Consider the following 27,121-nt stretch of genomic DNA (forward strand, 5'->3'; position numbering starts at 1 on the left):
GGATCTTCATTTGAGCCAGTTTGCTACAGCAGGAAAATAATCTTGCAGCAACAGGAAATGTTCATTATTATGTGGATTATAATTAAAAATTTACAGTTTTGTAGGGGTTGTGTCACAAGCGTCGAAATGAGTAGACCAAGGCGCAGCGTGTATAGTGCTCATATTTAAACTTTTAATGAAGATACTCGAACCAAAACAATAAAATGACTGACAACAGTTCCGTAAGGTACACTGACAAAACAGAAAACAACTACCCACAAAACCCAAAGGAAAAACAGGCTGCATAAGTATGGCTTCCAATCAGAGACAACAAAAGACACCTGCCTCTGATTGGAAACCATACCCGGCCAAAACATAGAAAACAAAACATAGAAATAGAAATCTAGAAAAACCCCACATATAAAACCCAAAACCACCCAAAACAACCACCTGTCACGCCCTGACCACTCTACTATGGCAAATGACCTCTTACAAGGGTCAGGACGTGACAGGTTGATACATTTTGTGAAAGGGAAGATCAAGTCTGACATTTCAAAGTGGAAATTACAAACTTTAGAAGCCTTTTTAAACCTCAAATACACTATAGGTTTTAAAATGTCCTGCAGTGCAGGAAAGGTCTCCTGCAACAGGGTGATCAAATGAAGATCCTACATCATCTGTCATGAGTAGAACCTAAACTTTCTCAACTTTTAAATGGGACAGAGTAGTATGAAAACAGTCTATACCAGGGATGCTTGGAGGGAGGCGATATCAGGGATCCCACTGCATTTCTCCCAGTGTGTGATTCCAACCACTTCCCAGCTAATGCCTTAGTAATTTCCCTATTAACTCACCCTATGCCTGGACTCACACATCAGTCAGTTGCCCTACAAGGGTTCCCATAAAAAGTCATAGGCCTTTTCTAAAAGAGACTGAGGTTTTAGTTCTTCAGTAGCATTCTGTTGCTCAGCTCTTACTCACTGTCAGTTTCCCCCCTGGTTAAGGCATTAGGCGGACTGAGGGCTTCTCCTATAACCTCCTACTGGTGATAGGGAGAGAGAGACTCCAAGAGCTGGAGCTTGGGGTATAATAACAAAAAGTATTCAGCTTGTTAATAATCCTTAGAGTATTTAGAAAACAATCCCCTCTCTGGAAATGGGGTGAACAATATAACATGAAACCTGACTGACATTAAACGCCGTAACACTTCCTTAATGTGAAAAGCCTCTCTCTACAGAAACGGCAGCTCGTATGTCTTCTAATGTTAGATCCGGTGGCGTGTGATGATCATCTGTGTGACAGTTGTTTCAAAGCCGACCCCTCATCTCACTGGATACAAAACAGTGCTATTGGCAGGCACCTCAGGACCTCAGTGCTGAGCGCTGGCTGTCTTGCATCAGTCAAAGGGTCTGGGGCTTGGCGGCCAGGGAATCTCTCTCCTATCAGAGTGCACTGCACTCACTTCTGAGCACTAGGGCCCTGGCTCACAGTCAGAATGGGTGAGACATGCTCTATACTACAGACATACACACAGACCAATTATAGGAGTGGGTAGCTAGGGAGAAGATATGAAGAACTTGGTCCTATGTCACAATTGTTTGGCTAAAATGGCTAACACGCATCCAACCAATAGCATCACAGCATTCTTGTTGAAAGATGGGACTATTGGATCTAACTCCTCTCAGCAGATGCAATGATGTTTCTTGCTAAAAATGTTGGATGTCTAACTATCCATGTCTTTTCCAGTTCTAGGTATTGTTTGTGCCAAAACTTCACAACACAGAACTAGGGGTAATTTGACCTGGGAGAACATCACATCCTTTCTCTAAATGCCTGCGATCTAAAGACTATCCATTGCTTGCAAAACAACAAACGTCAGTGTTTGCATCATACAGAGTTGAAAACGAAACAGAGAAAAATGACTCACATATTACCATGACCCAACAGAGTGTTCTCCCTTCGCTGCCAACTGAGATAGCTGCTTGGCTTTCTTCACATGCCTCATGCTTGACTATTTGAAAGCAATCTAACTTGTTGTGTTGCTCATTGACCTCCTAAACCAATTTAAGCTTATTCTAATCTTTGGGGCAATATTCTACGTGGGTGATTATTACTGTGTATGCCCACGGTGGATAATACCTTAATAATACCCAGCGTGACAAGTGCATCCATATTAAAAATCAGAGACTCTCTAGCATAATCAGTTCAGAGTGAGACGGTCGGTACAGTGAACAGAAGTCTACTGGGCTCATCCTACTGGAATCAGTCCAACTTGCACTCTAGGGTATTTCTATCTATCATTGAAACCACCATAAACCTAGAACGAATCCTTTCTACTAGATCCGAGAGCACATTTTTCAATAATATTTCGACAATACCTCTGCTCTAGATGACTCATTATGCTATAACGTCATGCAATGCATGGGATGAAATACACATGGCCTAATATGCGAATGTAAACCAGGTCTCTCTCAAATAGATTTTATCATCTCAACAAAACTAACCTGGATAAATGAAGGTTGAATTGGAAGTAGCCTAGCATTGTACGGTCAAGATGGAGAAATTGTTATTTTTACAGCCTTCTGGGTCCTATTATGACAACATGTGGTTATTAAGTCGTTCCGCTTTTTAAAAAGACCCCCCTCTCTCGGTCTCCCACCAGGAAATGAATTTGAAGTGCAATGAGGCCTCAGTTGGTTGAATCAACAAGACAGTTAAAAAGGTAGGAGACGGGTAATCGTAATGACACTGACCGGTATCTATTCTCTAACATCAAGTTAGAGACATCAAGAGATAAACTTCACCATGCTATTGATAGTTAATGCAATACCAGTATCTCAAGTTAAACAAACAAATACCAGATCATCTCTATGCTACTGATAGTGAACGATGATACCCACTAAATATCAACAAGCAGATCCTTCCTGTAGTAAAGAACTATGGATGATAAAACATTGTTCCATAGCCGAGATGCCTCCCCACTGGGCACAGACGTCAATTCAACGCCTATTCCTTGTTGGTTAATTGAAATGATGTGGAAACAACATTGATGTGAGCTTGTAAAGGCTGAACTGGAGTTTATTTTTCCTGGTTTAAGATTTTTAGGGTTTTTCACTCTCAAAATTACAACTGTTCATACAGAAACAACGAAATGAAATGTTCTGAATTGGTCTGGAAGATTGATTTGTTTGTGTAATTCCCCTTTAATTGCGCATCTGGCCTATTAATTGTGCTTGTAGTGTGCCGTCTAATGTGCCGGTCTAGTTATGGTTCTGTATTGCTGCTGCTCATTTCATGGCAAAGTTTGCAAATAGCAAATAATATACTTACTTATGATATACGTCTGCCAGGTAAGCCTACTTTGCAGTAGCATTTAATTGTGAAGGTTTTGGGGAAAGCATTTCTGTCAACCCACAAGACGGTTATCACATCAACTGGCTACTAGTGATGGGCATTCCGAGTATTTTCTGTGAGCCGGATCATTTTGCTCCGTTCACCTAAAAAAGACGTTCATTTGGCCCCCAAACGACTCTTTGTTTAGTAATGCTTCGAAATTGACCTAAAAGCATGAAAAAATGTAAAGCCTAAAATGTTGCCTATGTCAGATGGTGAAATGTGAGTTGAAATACATTTTTACCTGACCAAATTATTAGATGGCCTGCAAAAAAAAGATGAAGACTGAATGAGGCTCTCTCCTCACTATGTTGTTCCTGCACATCTTCAGACAATGTTTTTAGAACTTATCTCCAAATAATCGATGTCTCGAGCTCATAAAGCACTAGTAAAAGCATGCAAATCAGGGAGCCAAATGAACGGCTCTTTCACATATGCGATTCGGTTCTCGACTGTCACCAAAAAGAGCCTTTCAAAAAGAGCTGTTCGTTCACAAACAACCTATCACTACTGGCTAACCAGGGGTGGGATAATGGCAATGTTGCGTTTGATAAATAGTAGCTGGGAACTTGCGGTGTCTGATACTTAAGAGATTTGTTTATGATAGTTTGCGGTGGAACACTTGAAAATGACATGTACATTCAGAATTGTTTGGCGAGCTATCCATAGGTGGTCTGTGAGGTACTGGTAGCTCCCGATCGACCTGTTGGAGTCCCCTGCTCTACAAGCCAGAATGTTGAATAAAATTATATTTAGATTTACTTTACCGGGTGTCTGTGCTGTTGGTCCATTTGACGGTAGGAGGTGGAGATAGGTAAACAACACTTTCCTGTGGATACTGTTACTTTTTGCGGCGCCGGTAATTTCTGTCACATTGTACGTGATGCAAAATATTTCAACAATACCCGAATGTAACTGAACGTAGTCGACTGAAGCACGCTTCCTCGCAATCAGCTGGAAGTGTTTGTGAAATTTGCCAGCTGATTGCCTGGGACAATGTTCAGTTTGTGGTTCAGTTAGGCTTGGCTGTATTGTGCAAGTGTTTGACGCGGTGAAAAAAACTATATACTGAAGGTTGGGTTATATCGCTTCCCTGTGAATATTTTGTCTCAGATTACCTCCGACATAAGGACAAAAACAGGGAAAGTACGTTGAAATGACATTTTGTCAACATTCTGTAATGGGAATATTCGGGAATGCTGAGCCTACATGTTAGAGACAAGAGTGTAAGTATTTCACTGTCAGATTCTAAGGCTAGACTGGAGGGTGAGACAGCGAGGCCTGAAATGCTTGTCTGTCCAGCCTGGCGATGACGTGCTGCTAGCCTGCCTAGTGTTGCCTGCTACCCTACAATCATGTCTGGAACTCATACAGGGCTAGGCACTATGTCATCAGGTGCAATGTCTGTCATTTCCTCCCCAGTAACATACAGTACACCTAAGTAAGAGTTTACCAGCTCCCACCAACAAATGTTGTACTCATATTATAGTTTTAACATCATGTACGTGCACATTAGTTAGTATTTATATGAGTTATAGTGTAGGCTGTTAATACAAAGCTTTAGTGACACTATGTAATGTTGGACCAGTTGCTTGCTTTATGCCAAAATGTTTTATCAGACAGGTACATCAGTTAAAATCGGGATATTTCACCCTTATTATCTGAAACATTGACCCATCTAAGTGCATTCTCTGGTGCCCATAAATATCAGTTAAGGAACTGGCCTTTCTCCCCCTGTTGACATAGGGCTAAATCCCAATGTGTCTAAAAGTTGTCTACATAGCCCATTAACACTCCAGAAGACAAGCCAGTGTCACAGCAGACACCAAAGTGGTGGAGAAAGAACCTTTTGTCCAACGAGGTTGTGCTTTCCACAGAGATAGAGCTATACATTCAGGGTCTGTCTGTGTTTATGGATCAGAGGCTAGATGCATTTAGCTTCTCTCTCTTTCCTCCCCCTTCTCTCTATCTCCCGCTGTCTCTTACTCTCTGCACTCACTCTCTCACTAAATTGCTCCCTCTAGCATATAATAACTGCATCGGAACTTGTAACAACCAAACAAGACAGCACTCTGTAGATGTCTGTAGATGTTACAGACAGACCAGCCGGCCCGTTGAGTAAAGAATTTAGATGTTACAGACAGACCAGCCGGCCCGTTGAGTAAAGAATTTAGATGTTACAGACAGACCAGCCGGCCCGTTGAGTAAAGAATTTAGATGTTAGACAGACCAGCCGGCCCGTTGAGTAAAGAATTTAGATGTTACAGACAGACCAGCCGGCCCGTTGAGTAAAGCTCTTGGTACCTTGTGTGTGTTTAGTGAATCCAGCCCTCAGAACGAGTCATGTCAAAAGAGGCTGTTGATCAGGAGCCAGGGGGATAACACACATAGCCTACACACACACACACACACACACACACACATCGGCATTGCTCTGTCTGTAGGCCTAAAGCATGCATGACTTCACAATGTAGTCAAAGGCCCATGTTTTCCGATTTTTGTGTTAAATGCTCTACAACAAAGCTTTCTTAGTGTCCAACAAGCTTTCTCTACCCTTAACCTTGTTCTGAACACCTCCAAAACAACGGTCATGTGGTTTGGGAAGAAGAATGTCCCTCTCCCCACAGGTGTGATTAGTACCTCTGAGGGTTTATAGCTTGAGGTAGTCACCTCATATAAGTACTTGGGAGTATGGCTAGACGGTGCACTGTCCTTCTCTCAGCACATATCAAAGCTGCAGGTTAAAGTTAAATCTAGACTTGGTTTCCTCTATCGTAATCGCTACTCTTTCACCCCAGCTGCCAAACTAAACCTGATTCAGATGACCATCCTACCCATGCTAGATTACGGAGATGTAATTTATAGATCAGCAGGTGAGGGTGCTCTCGAGCGGCTAGATGTTCTTTACAATTCGGCCATCAGATTTGCCACCAATGCTCCTTATAGGACACATCACTGCACTCTATACTCCTCATCTCTGTATACCTGTTGCAAGACCGACTGGTTGATGCTTATTTATAAAACCCTCTTAGACCTCAGTCCCCCCTATCTGAGATATCTACGCAGCCCTCATCCTCCACATACAACATCCGTTCTGCCAGTCACATTCTGTTAAAGGTCCCCAAAGCACACACATCCCTGGGTCACTCCTCTTTTCAGTTCGCTGCAGCTAGCGACTGGAATGAGCTGCAACAAACACTCAAACTGGACAGTTTTATCGCAATCTCTTCATTCAAAGACTCAATCATGGACACTCTTACTGAGAGTTGTGGCTGCTTTCCATGATGTATTGTTGTCTCTACCTTCTTGCCCTTTGTGCTGTTGTCTGTGACCAATAATGTTTGTACAATGTTTTGTGCTTCTACCATGTTGTGTTCCTACCATGCTGTGTTGTCATGTGTTGCTGCCTTGCTATGTTGTTGTCTTGGGTCTCTCTTTATGTAGTGTTGTCTAAGATTGTTGTGATGTGGGTTTGTCCTATATTTATTAGAGATTGATTGATTTATCGGCAAGGCCAAATAATTAGGGCCTATTTCAAGTTTTCATAACAATCGGTAATCTGCATTGTTGGAAGCCGATTATGGCCGATTACATTGCATTCCAGGAGGAGACGGCGTGGCAGGCCGACCACCTGTTACGCGAGTGCAGCAAGGAGCCAAGGTAAGTCGCTAGCTAGCATTAAACTTCTCATTAAAAAAACTATCTTCACATAAATCACTAGTTAACTACACATGGTTGATGATATTACTAGTTTATCTAGCGTGTCCTGCGTTGCATATAATCGATGCGGTATCTGTTAATTTATCATTGAATCACAGCCTACTTCGCCAAACGGGTGATGATTTAACAAAAGCACAATCGTTGCACGAATGTACCTAACCATAAACATCAATGCCTTTCTTATAATCAATACACAGAAGTATATTTTTTTAAACCTTCATATTTAGTTAAAAGAAATTCATGTTAGCAGGAAATATTAAGTAGGGAAATTGTGTCACTTCTCTTGCATTCATTGCATGCAGAGTCAGGGTATATGCACCAGTTTGGGCTGCCTGGCTCGTTGCGAACTAATTTGCCAGAATTTGACATAATTATGACATAACACCGAATGTTGTGCAATGTAACAGCAATATTTAGACTTATGGTTGCCACCCGTTTGATAAAATACGGAACATTTCCGTATTTCACTGAAAGAATAAACTTATTTTTTTCTCCAAAATGATAGTTTCCAGATTTGACCATATTAATGACCAAAGGCTCGTATTTCTGTGTTTATTATATTATAATTAAGTCTATGATTTGATATTTGATAGAGCAGTCTGACTGAGCGGTGGTAGGCAGCAGCAGGCTCGTAAGCATTCATTCAAACTTTACTGCGTTTGCCAGCAGCTCTTAGCAATGCTTGAAGCACAGCGCTGTTTATGACTTCAAGCCTGAGATTAGGCTGGCAACACTAAAGTGCCTATTAGAACATCCAATAGTCAAAGGTATATGAAATACAAATGGTATAGAGAAATAGTCGACGCGTCATAATTCCTATGATAACTACAACCTAAAACTTCTTAACTGGGAATATTGAAGAACTGGGAATATTGAACCACCAGCTTTCATATGTTCTCATGTTCTGAGCAAGGAACTTAAACGTTAGCTTTTTTACATGGCACATATTGCACTTTTACTTTCTTCTCCTACACTATGTTTTTGCATTATTTAAACCAAATTGAGCATGTTTCATTATTTATTTGAGACTAAATAGATTTTGTTTTATAGTAAGTTAAAATAAGTGTTCATTCAGTATTGTTGTAATTGAGATTATTACAAATATATAAACAAATATACACACACATATTATTTTTATATATAAATAAAAAAAATTGGGCGATTAATCGGTATCGGCTTTTTTTGGTCCTCCAATAATCGGTATCGGCAATGATAAATCATAAATCGGGTGATCATTATATATATATATATATTTTTTTTTTTATCCCAGCCCCCGTCCCCACAGGAGGCCTTGTGCCTTTTGGTAGGTCGTCAATTTAAATAAGAATTTGTTCTTAACTGACTTGCTTAGTTAAATAAAGGTGAAATAAATACAAATTAAATTGTCAACATTATTCAGACCTGTATTTATTGACAGAAGGATTTGACTGAATGATGCTGATTTGGGGAGATAAATGTATCACTTGATGGTTGTTCTGTTTAGGCTCATCTCTTGTCATTAGAGGAACTATCCCAGGAACTGTCAGAGGAACTGTCTGTCACAGGAACTGTCACATGAACACTGACTGCACTGTGAAAATAAATTAAAGGGATTTTCTGACTGATTAGGCAGATAGATGGGGGTACAAAATACAAAGTTGCCCTGCTGAAAGTCTCCACAACTCCTGTTCTGTTAGTGTTGGTATCCTGGAAAGAAAAATATATTTGCAGTAGAAACAGTCTAATTTCTGAGATCAATAATATCACATTACGGACTCTTCGGCCATGGCCTTGCAGGAAGCACAATCAGTTGTACTTAAAATGGTGGCATGTTTAGACCAAACAATGGCTGTTCATCTGTAAACAGTCTCTATGCACTGTAAGTAACATTAAAGTAGATAATGGAAAGCTATATAGGCTTTGATCAACATTTTTACCACACCCATTGTAAGAGAGCATGCAATGTCATCATGGGGAAAGATAACATGCCGTACTGCAATTACATGCAGTCAAGTGATGAAAAGTCACAGACAAGCCATGACATCTGAATCAATTGTTTGCTCGCTCGGTTTTGTAAGACATTTGAGTTCTCCTTACCAAGTTGAGGCAATACAGGCAAGTTGTACATTCGTATATACATCGAGTGTACAAAATATTAAGAACATCTTCCTAATATTGAGTCCTACTTCAGGTTTTTAAATGTTGTTCTTCTATCTCATATACACACACATCTTCACATAAATAATATAGGATATGTTTTAGGACTAGCCTTACATGAGGTTTAGAGGAAATGTTTTCTCTCCGGGAGACAGCATAAGCGTGAAAGTGTCGTGTGGAAAATCCATTTTTACAGCAGTCAGACTCAGGCCGACAATTCAGAGGTCACATAGATACCTGTTGGTGTCTGTCGTAGGATATATATCTGACACCTGGGGAAAATCTCAGATTACTCCATAAAATATTTCTGTAACACTATTTGGACAGTCCATCTGTGGATGCTCTACGTACTATCAGTAACATTTCAACTAACTATCAATACAGAACAAAAATAGAAATGCAACAAGTGAAGTGTTGGTCCCATGTTTCATGAACTGAAATAAAAGATCACAGAAATGTGATCTTCCACATGCACAAAAGCTTATTTCTTGAAATTGTTGTGCACAAATTTGTTTACATCCCTGTTAGCGAGCATTTCTCCTTTACCAAGATAATCCATCCACCTGACAGGTGTGGCATATCAAGAAGCGGATTAAACAGCATGATCATTACACAGGTGCACCTTGTGCTGGGGACAATAAAAGGCCACTCTAAAATGTGCAATTTTGAATGGAATGTTAATTTCTCTACCATAAGCCGCCATCAAGGTCCTTTTAGACAATTTGGCAGTACGTCCAACTGGCCTCACAACCGCAGACAGCTGGAGTTGTGTGGGCGAGCTGTTTGCTGATGTCAACTTTGTGAACAGAGTGCCCCATGGTGGCGGTGGGGTTATGGTATGGGCAGGCATAAGCTACGGACAATGAACACATTTGAATATACAGGGATAACGTGACAAGATCCTGAGGCCTTGTCATGCCATTCATCCGCTGCCATCACCTCATGTTGCAGCATGAAAATACACAGCATCATGTCGCAAAGATCTGTACACAATTCCTGGAAGCGGAGTTCTATCATGGCCTGCATACTCACCAGACATATCACCCATTGAGCAAGTTTGGGAGGCTCTGGGTCAATGTGTACGACAGTGTGTTCCAGTTCCCGCAAATATCCAGTAACTTCGCACAGCTATTGAAGATTGGGACAACATTCCACAGGCCACACAATCAACATCCTGATAAAGCTCTATGTGAAGGAGGTTTGTGTCAAGCTGCATGAGGCAAATGGTGGTCACACCAGATACCAACTGGTTTTCTGATCCACGCTCCTACCTTTTTTTTAAGGTATCTGTGACCAACAGATTCATATCTATATTCCCAGTTATGTGAGTTTATATTTTTTCACCTTTATTTAACCAGGTAGGCTAGTTGAGAACAAGTTCTCATTTACAACTGCGACCTGGCCATGATAAAGCAAAGCAGTGCGACACAAACAACAACACAGAGTTACACATGGAATAAACAAACATACAGTCAATAATACAATAGAGAAAGTCTAAATACAGTGTTTGCAAATGAGGTAGGATAAGGGGGGTGAGGCAATAAATAGGCCACAGTGGCGAAATTATTACAGTATGGCAAATTAAACACTGGGGTGATAGATGTGCAGAAGATGAGTGTGCAAGTAGCGGTACTGGGGTGCAAAGGAGAAAAATAAATAACAATATGGTGATGAGGTAGTTGGATAGGCTATTTACAGATTGGCTATGTACAGGTACAGTGAATTGTGAGCTGCTATGACAGCTGGTGCTTAAAGCTAGTGAGGGAGATATGAGTCTCCAGCTTCAGTGATTTTTGCAGTTCGTTCCAGTCATTGGCTGCACAGAACTGGGAGGAAAGGCAGCCGAAGAAGGAATTCGCTTTGGGGGTGACTAGTGAAAAATACCTACTGGAGTGCGTGCTGCTGGTGGGTTCTGCTATGGTGATCAGTGAGCTGAGATAAGGTGGGGCTTTACCTAGCAAAGACTTATAGATGACCTGGAGCCAGTGGGTTTGGCGACGAATATGAAGCGAGGGCCAGCCAACGAGAGGATACAGGTCGCAGTGGTGGGTAGTATATGGGGCTTTGGTGACAAAACGGATGGCACTGTGATAGACTGCATCCAGTTTGCTGAGTAGAGTGTTGGGAAGCTATTTTGTAAATTACATCACTGAAGTCAAGGATCAGTAGAATAGTCCGTTTTACTAGGGTATGTTTGGCAGCATGAGTGAAAGATGCTTTGCTGCGAAATAGGAAGCCGATTCTAGATTTAATTTTGGATTGGAGATGCTTAATGTGAGTCTGGATGGAGAGTTTACAGTCTAACCCAGACACCTAGGTATTTGTAGTTGTCCATATATTCTAAGTCAGAACCGTCCAGAGTAGTGATGCTGGACGGGTGGGTAGGTGTAGGCAGCGATCAGTTGAAGAGCATGCATTTAGTTTTGCTTGCATTTAAGAGCAGTTGGAGGCCACGGAAGGAGAGTTGTATGGCATTGAAGCTCGTCTGGAGGTTAGTTAACACAGTGTCCAAAGAAAGGACAGAAGTATACAGAATGCTGTCGTCTGCGTAGAGGTGGATCAGAGAATCACCAGCAGCAAGAGCGACATCATTGATGTATGCAGAGAAAAGAGTCCGCCCGAGAATTGAACCCTGTGGCATCCCCATAGAGACTACCAGAGGTCCGGACAACAGGCCCTCCGATTTGACACACTGAACTCGGTCAGAGAAGTAGTTGGTGAAACAGGCGAGACAGACATTTGAGAAACCAAGGCTGTTGAGTCTGCCGATAAGAATATGGTGATTGACAGAGTCGAAAGCCTTGGCCAGGTCGATGAATACAGCTGCACAGTATTGTCTCTTATCGATGGCGGTTATGATATCGTTTAGGACCTTGAGCGTGGCTGAGGTGCACCCGTGACCAGATCTGAAACCAGATTGCATAGCGGAGAAGGTTCGGTGGGATTCGAAATGGTCGGTGATCTGTTTGCTAACTTGGCTTTAGAAGACTTTAGAAAGGCAGGGCAGGACGGATATAGGTCTGTAGCAATTTGGATCTAGAGTGTCTCTCCCTTTGAAGAGGGGGATGACCCTGGCAGCTTTCCAATCTTTGGGGATCTCAGACGATACGAAAGAGAGGTTGAACAAGCTAGTAATAGGGGTTGCAACAATTTTGGCAGATAATTTTAGGAAGAGAGGGTCCAGATTGGGGACGGGTACAAAAAAATGTCTGCAGCATTGAAGGTCCCCAAGAACACAGTGGCCTCCATCATTCTTAAATGGAAGAAGTTTGGAACCGCCAAGACTCTTCCTAGAGCTGACCGCCAGGCCAAACTGAGCAATCGGGGGAGAAGGGCCTTGGTCAGGGAGGTGACCAAGAACCAAATGGTCACTCTGACAGAGCTCCAGAGTTCCTCTGTGGTGATGGGAGAAGCTTCCAGAAGGACAACCATCTCTGCAGCCCTCCACCAATCAGGCCTTTATGGTTGAGTGGACAGACGGAATCCACTCCTCAGTAAAAGGCACATGACAGCCCGCTTGGAGTTTGCCAAAAGGAACCTAAAGGACTCTCAGACTATGAGAAAAGAGATTCTCTGGTCTGAGGAAACCAAGATTGAACTCTTTGGCCTGAATGCCAAGCGTCACATCTGGAAGAAACCTGGTACGATCCCTGCGGTGAAGCATGGTAGTGGCAGCATCATGCTGTGGGGATGTTTTTCAGCAGCAGCGACGGGGAGACTAGTCAGGATCGAGGGAAAGATGAACGGAGCAAAGTACAAAGATCCTTGATGAAAACCTGCTCTAGAGCGCTCAGGACCTCAGACTGGGGTGAAGGTTCACCTTCCAACAGGACAACGACTCAATGTCCTTGAGTGGCCCAGCCAGAGCCCGGACTTGAACCCGATCAAACAGCTCTGGAGAGACCTGAAAATAGCTGTGCAAAAATTTCAAAAAAACGTGTTTTTGCTTTGTCATTACGTGGAAAAAGTCAGGGGGTCTGAATACTTTCCAAATGCACTGTAGGCTATGTGAACTAATGGAGCAGGTCATGATAGGACCCATCACAAACATGAAAAATGAATGACAAACATGAGATTCATTTAGAGATTTCATATAACCATGTAGTTTATTAGACCGATGGCAGGACTACACAGGAACACACTAAATGGTATTAGGAAAGCGCACCCATTATTGAAATCAAACAACCACCAACCACTTTGTTTGGTTTGTGGAGCCATTGTTCTCTTCCCAGTGGGGGATTCCCTTTTTGTGCAAGCCATATTGAACAAAAATGTTCTGGTTAAAGACCCAAGAGTAGGCTTGTAACTAAAGTTGCCACCTAGAGTGATGAGAAAATTACAAATTCCAGACTGATGAGAAAATTAGAAATTCCAGACTGTGGTATCGAAATGTGATATGGTTTACTGACTATGATAGGCAACTGTGGAATGGCAAGGATATTGAAATGTTCCAAACATAAAGTCAAGAATATGTAGCCTGGCTGATACGCAACCCACGTAGAGAGGCTGGTGTTCGCAAGACAAAAAAATCTGACCCTGTCTTTCTGAAATTTGTGCATCTTTGATTTTCATGTTTGTATTCTATGATCATGATTCTCTCCTTGACCTGTTCATCTTGTCTATCTCTCTGTCATCTGTCAACAACACACATAATTTGTATTAGAGGGCGACTGATTAATCGGAATGGCCGATTAATTAGGGCCGATTTCAAGTTTTCATAACAATCGGTAATCAGCATATTTTTACACCGATTATGGCCGATTACATTGCACTCCACGAGGAGACTGCGTGGCAGGCTGACTACCTTTTATGCGAGTGCAGCAAGAGCCAAGGTAAGTTGCTAGCTAGCATTAAACTTATCTTATAAAAAACAATCAATCAATCTTAACATAATCACTAGTTAACTACACATGGTTGATGATATTACTAGTTTATCTAGCTTGTCCTGCGTTGCATATAATCGATGCGGTATCTGTTAATTTATCATCGAATCACAGCCTACTTCGCCAAACGGGTGATGATTTAACAAGTGCATTCGCAAAAAAAGCACTGTCGTTGCACCAATGTGTACCTAACCATAAACATCAATGCCTTTCTTAAAATCAATACACATGTATATATTTTTAAACCTGCATATTTAGTTAATATTGCCTGCTAACATAATTTTTTTTTAACTAGGAATATTGTGTCACTTCTCTTGCGTTCTGTGCAAGCAGAGTTAGGGTATATGCAGCAGTTTGGGGCTGCCTGGCTCGTAGTGAACTGTGTGAAGACCATTTCTTCCTAACAAAGACCGTAATTCATTTGCCGTAATTGTACATAATTATGACATAACGTTGAAGGTTGTGCAATGTAACAGCAATATTTAGACTTAGGGATGCCACCCATTAGATAAAATACGTAACGGTTCCGTATTTCACTAAAATAATAAACATTTTGTTTTCGAAATGATAGTTTCCGGATTTGACCATATTAAATGACCTAAGGCTCGTATTTCTGTGTGTTTATTATATTATAATTAAGTCTATGATTTGATAGAGCAGTCTGACTGAGCAGTGGTAGGCAGCACCAGGCTCGTAAGCATTCATTCAAACAGCACTTTCCTGCATTTGCCAGCAGCTCTTCGCTGTGCTTCAAGCATTGCGCTGTTTATGACTTCAGGCCTATCAACTCCCGAGATTAGGCTGGCAATACTATAGTGCCTATAAGAACATCCAATAGTCAAAGGTATATGAAATACAAATGGTATAGAGAGAAATAGTCCTATAATAACTACAACCTAAAACTTCTTACCTGGGAATATTGAAGACTCATGTTAAAAGGAACCACCAGCTTTCATATGTTCTCATGTTCTGAGCAAGGAACTTAAACGTTAGCTTTCTTACATGGCACATATTGCACTTTTACTTTCTTCTCCAACACTGTGTTTTTGCATTATTTCAACCAAATTGAACATGTTTCATTATTTATTTGAGACTAAATAGATTTTCTTGATGTATTAAGTTAAAATAAAAGTGTTCATTCAGTATTGTTGTAATTGTCATTGTTGCAAATATATATATATAAAAAAAATCGGCCGATTAATCGGTATCGGGTTTTTTTGGTCCTCCAATAATCGGTATCGACGTTGAAAAATCATAATCGGTCGACCTATAATTTGTATAACCATGTTCAAATTAATATGCACAATAACAAAAAAGGTATGAAAATGCATATCCTTTGCAAGCCACTGTCAGGAAAATATGCATTGTTTTTAGGTGATCAGATCTTCCTTTTTGGTCACAAGAGAAGAAATATGAGTCACTTATCTGCTGAAGACCACGGTTTAGCAGTGAGATGAGTCAAGACGAGAAAGAGCGAGAGAGGGACAGAGAGAAAGAGAGGGTGAGAGACCCACAGGATAGGCCTAAGCCACGATGGAAAATGCATTTATTTGCCACTTTCCATCTTTACGTACTACTTCTGTTTGCATAAACTATTTCAGTCCTTTCAGCCAACCAAGCAGACAAAAACCAAGCTTGGAAACTAGAAGTGTCTTTTTCAATTAGCTGTCATCAATATGGTTTTATTGACATACAACTCCTTTTGCACTTATGGCTCTGGTCTTGTCTCTTTTACAACACGGAGGAACAACTGCCGATGTTTGTGCCATTATTACTGTTCAATATTTGAATAGCTGGTTGCTGCTGTATATTGATGCAGGCCTACTGTTACCGAATATGGTACATTTATAAATCATGCAACAACATATACAAATATTGTAAGTTATCTGTGTGTTGTATTAATGGATATTGGGAGTGATTTTGGTTATGTGGAAGACAACATTCAATTCACAATCTGTATTAACTGATAAACTTTGTTATTGGTAAAATATGGCTTGAGTGCAGTAATTATAAGGGGGGAGGGGGTCAAAGAATTCAAGTGAACAGTGGGCTGTTTTCCTGGTACACCAGATTGGCTGCACCTGTTGAGATGGTAAGATAACAGCAGGACCTTTAGCTAGTTTTTCCAGACAAAATTCATGCGTCTCTTTCCACTGGAGCCTCTCACACAGCCACAGGTGACCCACTGGATCATGGAAAGGCTAAAAAAGAACTCCATGACTCTGTTACCACAAACAAAGAAATAAGCTCAATGAGTAACTACATGCAGACAAAGTCACTTTTCCCATGCATATCTTCAGGATTCTGCATTGGTGATGACACAGTAGTCTACCTAGGGATACAAACAGTGTGTTTATTGATAATCAACTGTAAGTGTGTCTTTCTGTGTGAGATAGGGACTGATCAATACTTTCCATCACTATTGACCATCTAGTATGCCTAACAGCACAAGAACTGCTTATCATGACACATATTGATTCATTTCCATGACAGCAAACATGAACAGAAGCCAGATTAATGATAACAAGCTGGTATTAATGGTGTCCTAATGACATAACGGAACTCAAGAATAACAATGGGCTCCTATAGCTTCAGCTTATGATTGTGCTGAGCGATTAGCCGAATATCCTGTTATTTAAAAAAAAAATTTAACCTCTTCGGGCTAGGGGGCGGTATTTTCACGTCTGGATGAAAAGCGTGCCCAAAGTAAACTGCCTGCTACTCAGGTCCAGAAGCTAGGATATGCATATAATTGGTAGATTTGGATAGCAAATACTCTAAAGTTTCTAAAACTGTTAGAATTATGTCTGTGAGTATAACAGAACTTATTTGGCAGGCGAAACCCCGAGGACAAACCATCCAGGAATTTTTGTTGTTGTTGTTGAGGTGACAGTGTTTTCAATGGGTTTTCTATGTGGATCTAGATTTCTAAGGCACTTGCTTGCAGTTCCTATCGCTTCCACTGGTTGGTTGATGTTTTTCTTTTCTTTTGAGTAATAAAGAAGTATGGCTGTTCAGAACGAGGGTCAAGTCTAGTGTACTGTTGTGGTTGGGGCGCGCGACCTGAAAGCTCGCTCCACTTTGTTTTCAGGTCAGACCTGAACATAATATTTGACCTCCAGCACCTGCTGTGCCAATATGTAATATTCTCTTATACAAGAATAGGGGAGATACATGAGTCTGAATATATGATACTATTCACACAGCTTCATTAAAAGATAGCAGTTTGGCTGTGGCACTTTCACTGGACATATACCTACACATCTCACATGCTCTCACTCACCCAGACCTACCATCATACAAGAGCTCCAGTCATCTATTAACTGGGAATAGCAGAATATTGCAGCGTATTGATATAAGCGGGCTAGGTAGATTGTGCCCACGCAGGCCAGGCCTTGCTTCGCAGGCAGCCTGGTGTGGTGATGGGGATTAAGGATTTAGCTGCGAACATGTCCCTATGATTAGACTGATCTGTCACAGGTAATCTTTTATTATCTCTAGACCCACAGAGACAGATAGAAAGGACCTGAGGCGACCTCTTCCTACTCCATATCTCTTCTCCCTCTGACAGCTTGGCATGGGGAGAGATGTGATGAGATGACACATCAAAAAGATGGGAGGAATTTTTAGGACTGCCTGCAATAAGGAACAAATGTCAGCCATCTGCAAATTCGATGTGTCATCTCTACCTATCAAAAACAGGAATTTTGGGGTGACTGCAACAAGAACCGTCTCAACCATCTCCGAGTTCTCCAAATAGAGATCCACTGGAAGACACATTGACTGAAATGCATTCGAGCCCAGTAATGTATAATTGCTGGAGTGATTGCTTCTGGGTGGATGATGAGGATAATTATCTGGGTTATATTAGCGTCCTCTCAGAAGATAACAGTTTATCATCATTGATACCAATGACGTGCAGGAAGAAACATCAGGTGAGCTCCCAGATGAATTTTTTTACCAAATATTGTAGGCAGGCCCTTGACTAGAGTCCATGGATATTGATTTAGGGACCCCGCCAGTGAAAAACTATCTAGGGGAAACTCTGCGCCAACTTAGTCTGTTTGGAATGACAATGACAGCAATGGCATTGGCAAGACAGTGCAAACAGATCTGGGACCAGGTTAGCACCAACTTGCAGAAATAAACATTGGAAGATCTCTCAACACTAGTTGTACCTAAATCCCACCACCAGCAGCACTAAATGGGGTGCTGGGCCCAGGCTGTCACAGTAGGACTGGCAGAACGCTTTGACCTCCCGAGTGGCACAGCGTTCTAATGCTAGAGGCGTCACTACAGACCCTGGTTCGATCCCGGGCTGTATCACAACCGGCCGTGATCAGGAGTCCCATAGGGCAGCGCACCATTGGGACAGCGTCGTCCTGGTTACGGGAGGGTTTAGCCGGGGTAGGCCGTCATTGTAAATAAGAATTTGTTCTTAACTGACTTGCCTAGTTAAATAAAGGTTCAATAAAATAAAAAATAAATAAAAAGAATTGACATGGCCTCCTTCCTGTGGGAGATGGGTAATTGTTGCTAAATGCATTGTCAAATCTCCCATTCATCTCAAAGAGGGGATAGGGAGCACATTAGCCCACTGCCTCGCCTTGATGTCATCCCCATGCATACAGGATAACCACATCTACTAAATATGTTCAGATCCCCAGTGCAAACTCAGGCAGGACTTTCAGCTCTTGTTGTCACTAATTTAGGAAGAACAGTACTGTGGAGGTTTGTTAGTGTTATTCTCCCACCAGTTCAACACTGACATTTAGCCCCAGGAGAGAAATAGAATAATCTCTTGAATTCTAGAAAAAGCCACTAGTTTAGAGTACTTTTCAAAAGATGAGTTGAATGGGAAAGACAAGGCACAACCTGAACCTCATTAACATATTGTGACATTCTTGACATCTTCTCTCTTTACTGAGTAACTCATATCACTTTATGTGTATCCACAAACACTCAGCAATCCGAACCTCTCAGCTACTTTTATAAGACATACTGAAACGTTTCAGATTGTTGTTTTGACATCAGCCAAAATGAGGAGAATTATGTAAAAGTAACAGACTATTACATACTGTAATTTGGCACCATGTTCATTCTGGCTTGAATATTTTGGGAACTGTGAGTGTGTGTCATGAAAAAGTTGCGAGTAAAAGAAACATCTGTCACAGCCCGTGGCAAAACAACAAAAACATTTTTGCCTTCGTCCTCTTAAAGCATATGGCAGGATTTTCTATGTACTGAAACTTAAAAAGACAAATTCTCCAGTCCAGTGACTATTTCTTTGCTTCCCTCTCTTTTTATTGGCTCTCTAAAAGCCTTATTTAGGGTCCTTTCACAACAGTGGGCCAATGTGCGCTGTCCGGTTTGTTTAGCTGCTCTGAAATATTTAGGAAATCTGTCTTTTGGCTCACAAACACGCCTGCCTTGTTATGATTCTGTGAACACCGGCTAGGACTGGGAAAGGATCGTATCTTAATTAGTGATGGGGGGGTGTTTTTCCTCCATAGCGTGTTCTCCATCTTCTTTTTAAATAGAGAGCCAATTTGTTTTTAGCACTTTTATTTCCCTGGCTGATCAAAACTCGTTTTCTCATGTTCTCTCGTCGCTCTGAGGCAGACATATGGTGAGCAATATGTTTAAAACATCGAATCGCAAAAAAAATGAAGTTTAAATATTTAAAATTATTTTAAATCACATTTTTGAATCGCAATACATATTGTATCGGCACCCAAGTATCGTGATAATATCGTACCGTGAGGTTCCTGACAATTCCCAGCCCTAAACTTAATAGAACCAGCAGATGAAACCCGTTGCAATTGGAGCTAGTCAGGAACCATGTTTTTGGCCTCCTAGTTTGAGTGCACTTATTGTAAATCGCTCTAAATAACAACATCCGCAAGCTACCCAACATGACTCAAATGAAACATAAATGTTTTGATCTCAATAAAGATTTTTTCCACGATATTGCCACCACAAAATAATCAATTTGCCTTCTTGTCAGCTGAGGGACAACATGTACTTCACTGGATGTTGTTCTTATAGGCTCCTGGTTGACTCTGGTTTAAATGCATTTGAGGTGTCAAAAGCACATAGTAGCGAGAGCAAAAAACACCCCAGGATAAGAAAACTATGTTAACGTCAAGTCTAAAATATGAAGTCCCAAAGAACAGGAGAGAAGAGTGGACAATGGCAACTGACCAAGTAAAGCGGACAATCACCACCTGGAGTTTCTCAAAGCTAATACACAAATCATCCAGCAGGTAAAGTGAGTGGCATACTGGCATATTCAAAGAAAATAAAACACCTGTCAATTAAGTATGTACAAAAATTATTCTCCAACATACACTATATATACAAAAGTATGTGGACACCCCTTCAAATGAGTGGATTTGGCTATTTTAGCCACACCAGTTGCTGGCAGGTGTACAAAGTTGAGCACACAGCCATGTAATCTCCATAGACAAACATTGGCAATAGAATGGTCTTTCTGAAGAGCTCAGTGACTTTCAACGTGGCACCGTCCTAGGATGTCAGTTCGTCAAATGTATGCCCTGCTAGAGCTGCCCCGGTCAACTGTAAGTGCTGTTATTGTGAAGTGGAAACCTCTAGGAGCTGCAATGGCTCAGCCGCGAAGTGGTAGGCCACACAAGCTCACAGAACGGGACCGCCAGGTGCTGAAGCATGTAAAAATTGTCTGTCCTCGGTTGCAACACTCACCACCGAGTTCAAAACTGCCTCTGGAAGCAACGACAGCACAATAACTGTTCTTAGGGAGCTTCATGAAACGGGTTTCCATGGCCGAGTAGCCGCACACAAGCCTAAGATCACCATGTGCAATGCCAAGCGTCGGCTGGAGTGGTGTAAAGCTTGCCACCATTGGACTCTGGAGCAGTGGAAACGCACTCTCTGGAGTGTTAAATCACGCTTCACCATCTGGCAGTCCGACGGACTAATCTGGGTTTGGCGGATGCCAACCCTAGCTGCCCCAATGCATAGTGCCAACTGTAAAGTTTGGTGGAGGAGGATTAATGGTCTGGGACTGTTTTTCATGGTTCGGGCTAGGCCCCTTAATTCCAGTGAAGGGAATTGTTAATGCTACATACAGCATACAATGACATTCTAGACGATTCTGCGCTTCCAACTTTGTCGCAACAGTTTGGAGAAGGCCCTTTATAGTTTCAGCATGAAAATGCCCCCGTGCACAGAGCGAGGTCCACACAGATATGGTTTGTCGAAATCGGTGTGGAAGAACTTGACTGGCCTGCACAGAGCCCTGACCTCAACCCCATCGAACACCTTTGGGAGGAATTGGAACACCAATTGTGAGCCAGGCCTAACTGCCCAACATCAGTGCCCAACCTCACTAATGCTTTTGTGGCTGAATGTAAGCAAGTCCCCACAGCAATGTTCCAACATCTAGTGGAAAGCCTTCCTAGAAGAATGGAGGCTGTTATAAGCAGCAAAGGAGGGATTAACTCCATATTAATACCCATGATTTTGGAATGAGATGTTCGACAAGCGGGTGTCCACATACTTTTGGTCATGTAGTATATGTTACAATGTAAAATGTGATACAGTGGAAGTCATTGCAAAACAACTCTCCTCCCTTTCCAGGGCATCATCAATGGCTGGAATATTCTGGTGCGTTGCCTAATGCTGCATTCCTAACCAAGCAGGAAGGTGGTAATTACCAGTTGTCAAGGTTTAAAGACCAGTTGGATGCATTCACATGCTTTGAACTCATTGGCCAACAAGCTGCGTCAACCATACACTAAAAGTACATGCTTGTAAAGATATTAGTGTTCAATAAACATATGAATAGATTGTTTTTTATAAATCATGTTGTTGCATTTAACTGCTGAAAATGCTGTTACTGATGTCATTTCCTTAGTAGGTGACATCAGAGGTCAACATGTGGGCGAAGTCGGAGCTCAGGGATGATAGACCTAGTAATTACCAGTTAGATGGGCTTTCAAGTGGATTTTTCCAATTCGTATATGGTAAATACCACCTTCCCACTTGGTTATGAACATAGCATAAGTTCTTCGTTTCGCATGGGATGCGTACTGTAGTTACGCTGTAGTGGTCTATTGGTCCATGTATGTGTTCCTTGGCACCTCAAACAGTACCTACTATGAAAGTCTATCATCGAACTTTCTATAAATGTAGGCAATCATAATATACCTTGAGTGAACAATTTTTTTACATGTGGGCTACATAGTCCCAGACAAGTAATAACCAGCAAGACTTCTTCACTAAGGTTACTGGATTCTTTCCCATGCTGGTTGTCTGGAGTTTCTAAATCTTGAAAGTGTTTTACGCTCGCGGTAGTGAAATGCCTGAACTTTCGTTGACAATCTAAAGAAATGCAACTAGGATTCCAAAAATGTTCACTAAAATAGACGAATATAAGCACATGATATTTCTTTGTCTTACCTTTCTTTTCCGGCAAAGCATAGGAGATCAAAGAGGTGAAAATGATCCAGATTTGAAACTGTGTAGCCATGGTATTTGTCGTATTCATTCTTCCTCCCCGAATGTATGAAAACGTGTCAGTCCATACTAATTATGCATAAAATCCAACTAACTTTACATTAAAACTGTGAGGTGGCGTCAACTGAAGGACTTTTCTTTACTTGTATGTTTGACAGCTCCTTCTCCTCCTGTATTTCTCAACAGTGCGAGACGTTCGAAGGAAAGCGAGAGAAACAGAAGGGATTTCTGACGTCATCAGTAGGGAGGACCATTGGTGTAAATTCTCATGCATCCTCTCAGGTCACCAGATAAGAAATTACAAAGGGTCCTTTTTCAATTTTTCTATATGAAGTTACGTATTCTAATGTAATTTGCATGATTAACGAAAATACAGAAGACATAATTAATTTGATAGACTATATAAATAGTTAACTACAATTTACATGCATAAGCCTTTAGTTAAATAGAGGCATACATGTTCTTCTTCTAATGCATTATGAAGAGGGTATTCATAGGAAGTGTTACTCTGACTAAAACCATAGCATAACCATTATAACCATTCCTCACTTACTTTTTGAACATAAAACAAACAACTGATTAGAGTAACACCGTCAGGGGCTGACAAGTTAATGGGCAATTAATAGCATGTGCAGACAATTGTTGACAGAAGGTCAGCCTGGTCAAAGGGATCTAAATGGCCGCCGAGCCAGAGATGTTTGTGTTGCTGTACACAGAGCTGTGTGTGTGTGTGTGTGTGTGTGTGTGTGTGTGTGTGTGTGTGTGTGTGTGTGTGTGTGTTTCTGTACACAGAGCAGACTCTATGGGGACAGGAGTGATAGAAAACATTTGTCACATCGGTCGTTATCTCATTATGCTGGAATCTAATGGCTCTGCAAATTGTCTTTGGTTGCTGAACAGAGGAGGAAGAGGATATCATGTGTATCGGTGAAGTTATTACCATGTCTACTCTCCTCACAGAGTGCTTGGCTAAAGACATAGGTACAGTAGGGTTTTATTTTTTATGCTATTTTGAGAATGTGGACGTGTTGCAACTGTTTCTTAGGAAAAAGGAATCCATTTTTCTTTTCTTTTTACACAGTCCGTATTGACCCCGTTCTGGGTCCAGATCCAGACCACGGTCCGTCTGTTGAGTATGGCTGATCTATGGCATCTGGGGTTTGTAGTTTATGGCAGCCTACCCTGAACACAATTGAACCTGATATGAGAGGTCAGGACTCACCTTGCTGTGTTGGACCTCCGTAACCTGACATTTCTCCTGGATCTGATGTTGCCTTAGCATTCTTCAGCTGTGGACAGAGAGGAACATCAATACTCTTTCAAGTGGACTAGACTCCAACTGCCTGTTTTAAAGGAAGGTAGTTATTGTTGCACAGGAGATTGGTGGCACCTTAGTTTGGGAGGAGGGGCTTGTGGTAATGGCTGGCGTGGAATCAGTGGAATGATATCAAATACATCAAACACATGGTTTGATGCCATTCCATATGCTCCGTTCCAGCCATTATTATGAGCCGTCCTCCCCTCAGCAGCCTCCACTGTATTGTTGTGCCTTATATATCCAGTCTCCCAGATGGTTTGTCTTTAACACTCACTGACCTCTTTCTCCCAGATGGTTTGTCTTTAACACTCACTGACCTCTTTCTCCCAGATGGTTTGTCTTTAACACTCACTGACCTCTTTCTCCCAGATGGTTTGTCTTTATCCCTCACTGACCTCTTTCTCCCAGATGGTTTGTCTTGTCTTTAACACTCACTGACCTCTTTCTCCCAGATGGTTTGTCTTGTCTTTAACACTCACTGACCTCTTTCTCCCAGATGGTTTGTCTTTAACACTCACTGACCTCTTTCTCCCAGATGGTTTGTCTTGTCTTTAACACTCACTGACCTCTTTCTCCCAGATGGTTTGTCTTGTCTTTAACACTCACTGACCTCTTTCTCCCAGATGGTTTGTCTTTAACACTCACTGACCTCTTTCTCCCAGATGGTTTGTCTTGTCTTTAACACTCACTTTTAGGGCTGGGACTAGGGCTATGTCTGAGACCAAGGCTGGGGTTGGGTCTATGTCTGGGGCAGGTCCTGGAGCTTGGGCTGGGACTAGGGCTATGGCTGGGACAAGGGCTGGGGTTGGGTCTATGGCTGGGGCAGTGCCTGGAGGTCAGACTGGGACTAGGGCTTTGCCTGGGGCTATATAGTTATCAACAGCCTCTCTGATTGTTATGTTGACATATAGCTCAGGTATTCTGTGGAATCTGTCTTCATGGTCCAAACACACCAAGACAGTCGTGAAGAGGGCACGGCAATGCCTATTCCCCCTCAGGAGACTGAAAAGATTTGGCATAGGTCCACAGATCCTCAAAAAGTTATACAGCTGCACCATCGAGAGCATCCTGGCTGGTTGCATCACCGCCTGGTATGGCAACTACTCGGCCTCCGACCGCAAGGCGCTACAGACGGCCCATTACACCACTGGGGCCAAGCTTCCTGCCTCCCAGGACCTCTATACCAGGCAGTGTCAGAGGTAGGCCCTAAAAATTGCCATAGACTGTTCTCTCGGCAAGCAGTACCAGAGCTTCAAGTCTAGGTCCAAAAGGCTTCTTAACAGCTTCTACCCGCAAACCATAAGACTGCTGAACAGTCTTATGGTTACGCTGCTGCTACTTGCTGTTTATTATCTATGAATAGTACCTTTACCCCTACCTACATTACCTCGACTAACCTGTGCCCCCGCACATTGACTCGGTACCGGTACCCCCTGTATATAGCCTCATTATTGTTATTTTATTGTTGCTCTTTTATTTTTTTACTTTAGTTTATTTAGTAAATATTTTTCTTAACCAACAATGCAGTTAAGAAAAATACGAGTTAAGTCCTTGTGTAAGCATTTCACGGTAAGGTCTACTACACTTGTTGTATTTGGCGAATGTGAGAAATAAAATTAGATTTGATTTTGATTTGATATCTCCAGACAGAGTGGACGTTGGTACTGGTCACTGCTGTCCCAGTTTTCACTAATACAGGTCTTGCAGAAGTTGTGTCCAGATGGAATGGAGACTGGCTCAGTGAACACATCCAGACGGATGGAGCACTGTGTATCTTCAGAAACATCACTGCTGGAGGCAGGGGCGCAACGTTCACTGGAATTGCATTTTTGTCCCCCCCAGTATTATAATTGGAATGTGATACAAAATTAGGCAACGGTGTGCTTTAGGACCGTGTGGACACATCTGAGCGGTCGGGTAGACAGTTTTGAATGTTTATCCGACTGGATAAAAAATAACATATATTTATGACCCCCCACTTCTAAAACCAAAGTTGCGCCCCTGGCTGGAGGAACCCATATCTGGGAATAAAGACACAAGTAGAGCCAACACAAGTCTTCAGGTCTAAGGCAAGGGTACTCATCACATGAGCATATAGACATGAGTATACACTCCCTTACATATTCATTTGGACAGTGAAGATAAAACGTTTAATTTGGCTCTATACTTGTAACGCCCTGGCCATAGAGAGGGTTTTTTGTTCTCTATTTTTGGTTAGGCCAGGGTGTGACATGGGTGGGCATTCTAAGTTTTTTTTTCTATGTTGGTGGTTTTCTTTGTTTCGGCCATGTATGGCTCTCAATCAGGAACAGGTGTAGATCATTGTTGCTGATTGAGAGTCATACATAGGCAGCCTGTTTTTCCTTTGGGATTTGTGGATGAATGCTTTCTGTTTAGTTGTAAGTACCTGATGGAACTGTTGGCTGTCATTTTTGCTTAATTTGTAAAGTGTTCATTTTTGCATTAAATTTCAAGATGAACACATCCTCCGCTGCACCTTGGTCTCATTCTGACGACGGCCGTTACAATACTACAGCATTTTGGATTTGAGATTTAATGTTTTATATGAGGCAACATTACAGAATATCACCTTTTATTTGAGGGCATTTTCATACATATCTGTTTCATCGTAGGGGTCTGTATATACAGTCAGGTCCATAATTATTGGCACCCTTGATAAAGATGAGCAAAAAATACAGTATATAATTCATTGAAATAATGAGATATATAGTATGATTAAAAAAATTGGGAAATTATATAATTTTGTACTAATACAATTGCTCAGAGAAATAGATTTTGTTTAGAAAGTAATAAAAACATTTCTCAAAAAGATAATGGTCAAAATTATTGGCACTCCTGTTTTCAATACTGTTTTATGAGATTAGTGAACACATTGGGAAGGATATTAGACCATTCCTTCATAGAAAATCTTTCCAGATCCTTGATATCTTTCTGTTCTCTGCCCACTTCAATTCAAACCATCATGTAGTAACCAAAAAAGTGTTTAACAAATCAAAATATATATATATATTTTTATTCTTCAAAGTAGCGACCTTTTGCCTTGATGACAGCTTTGCACACTCTTGGCATTTTCCCAACCAGCTTCATCAGGAATGCTTTTCCAACAGTCTTGAAGGAGTTCCAGCATGTGCTGAGCACTTGTTGGCTGCTTTTTCTTCACTCTGCAGTCCAA

The 27,121-nt window shown here is 41.6% G+C and overlaps 1 protein-coding gene across 1 annotated transcript in view; it reads right to left on the reverse strand.

The window, feature by feature from the left end:
* The window catches only part of egfra (epidermal growth factor receptor a (erythroblastic leukemia viral (v-erb-b) oncogene homolog, avian)), a 73,293-nt gene extending 50,483 nt beyond the window's left edge, over positions 1-22,810 (reverse strand). The window contains exon 1 of the mRNA XM_014140535.2: positions 22,554-22,810. Within this exon, the coding sequence (XP_013996010.1) occupies positions 22,554-22,641 (88 nt within the window). The 5' untranslated portion in view covers positions 22,642-22,810. The remainder of the gene's footprint in view (positions 1-22,553) is intronic.
* Between the last annotated feature and the right edge of the window lie 4,311 nt (positions 22,811-27,121).

This window comes from Salmo salar, chromosome ssa14, assembly GCF_905237065.1.
Source record: "Salmo salar chromosome ssa14, Ssal_v3.1, whole genome shotgun sequence".
NCBI lineage: Eukaryota > Metazoa > Chordata > Actinopteri > Salmoniformes > Salmonidae > Salmo > Salmo salar.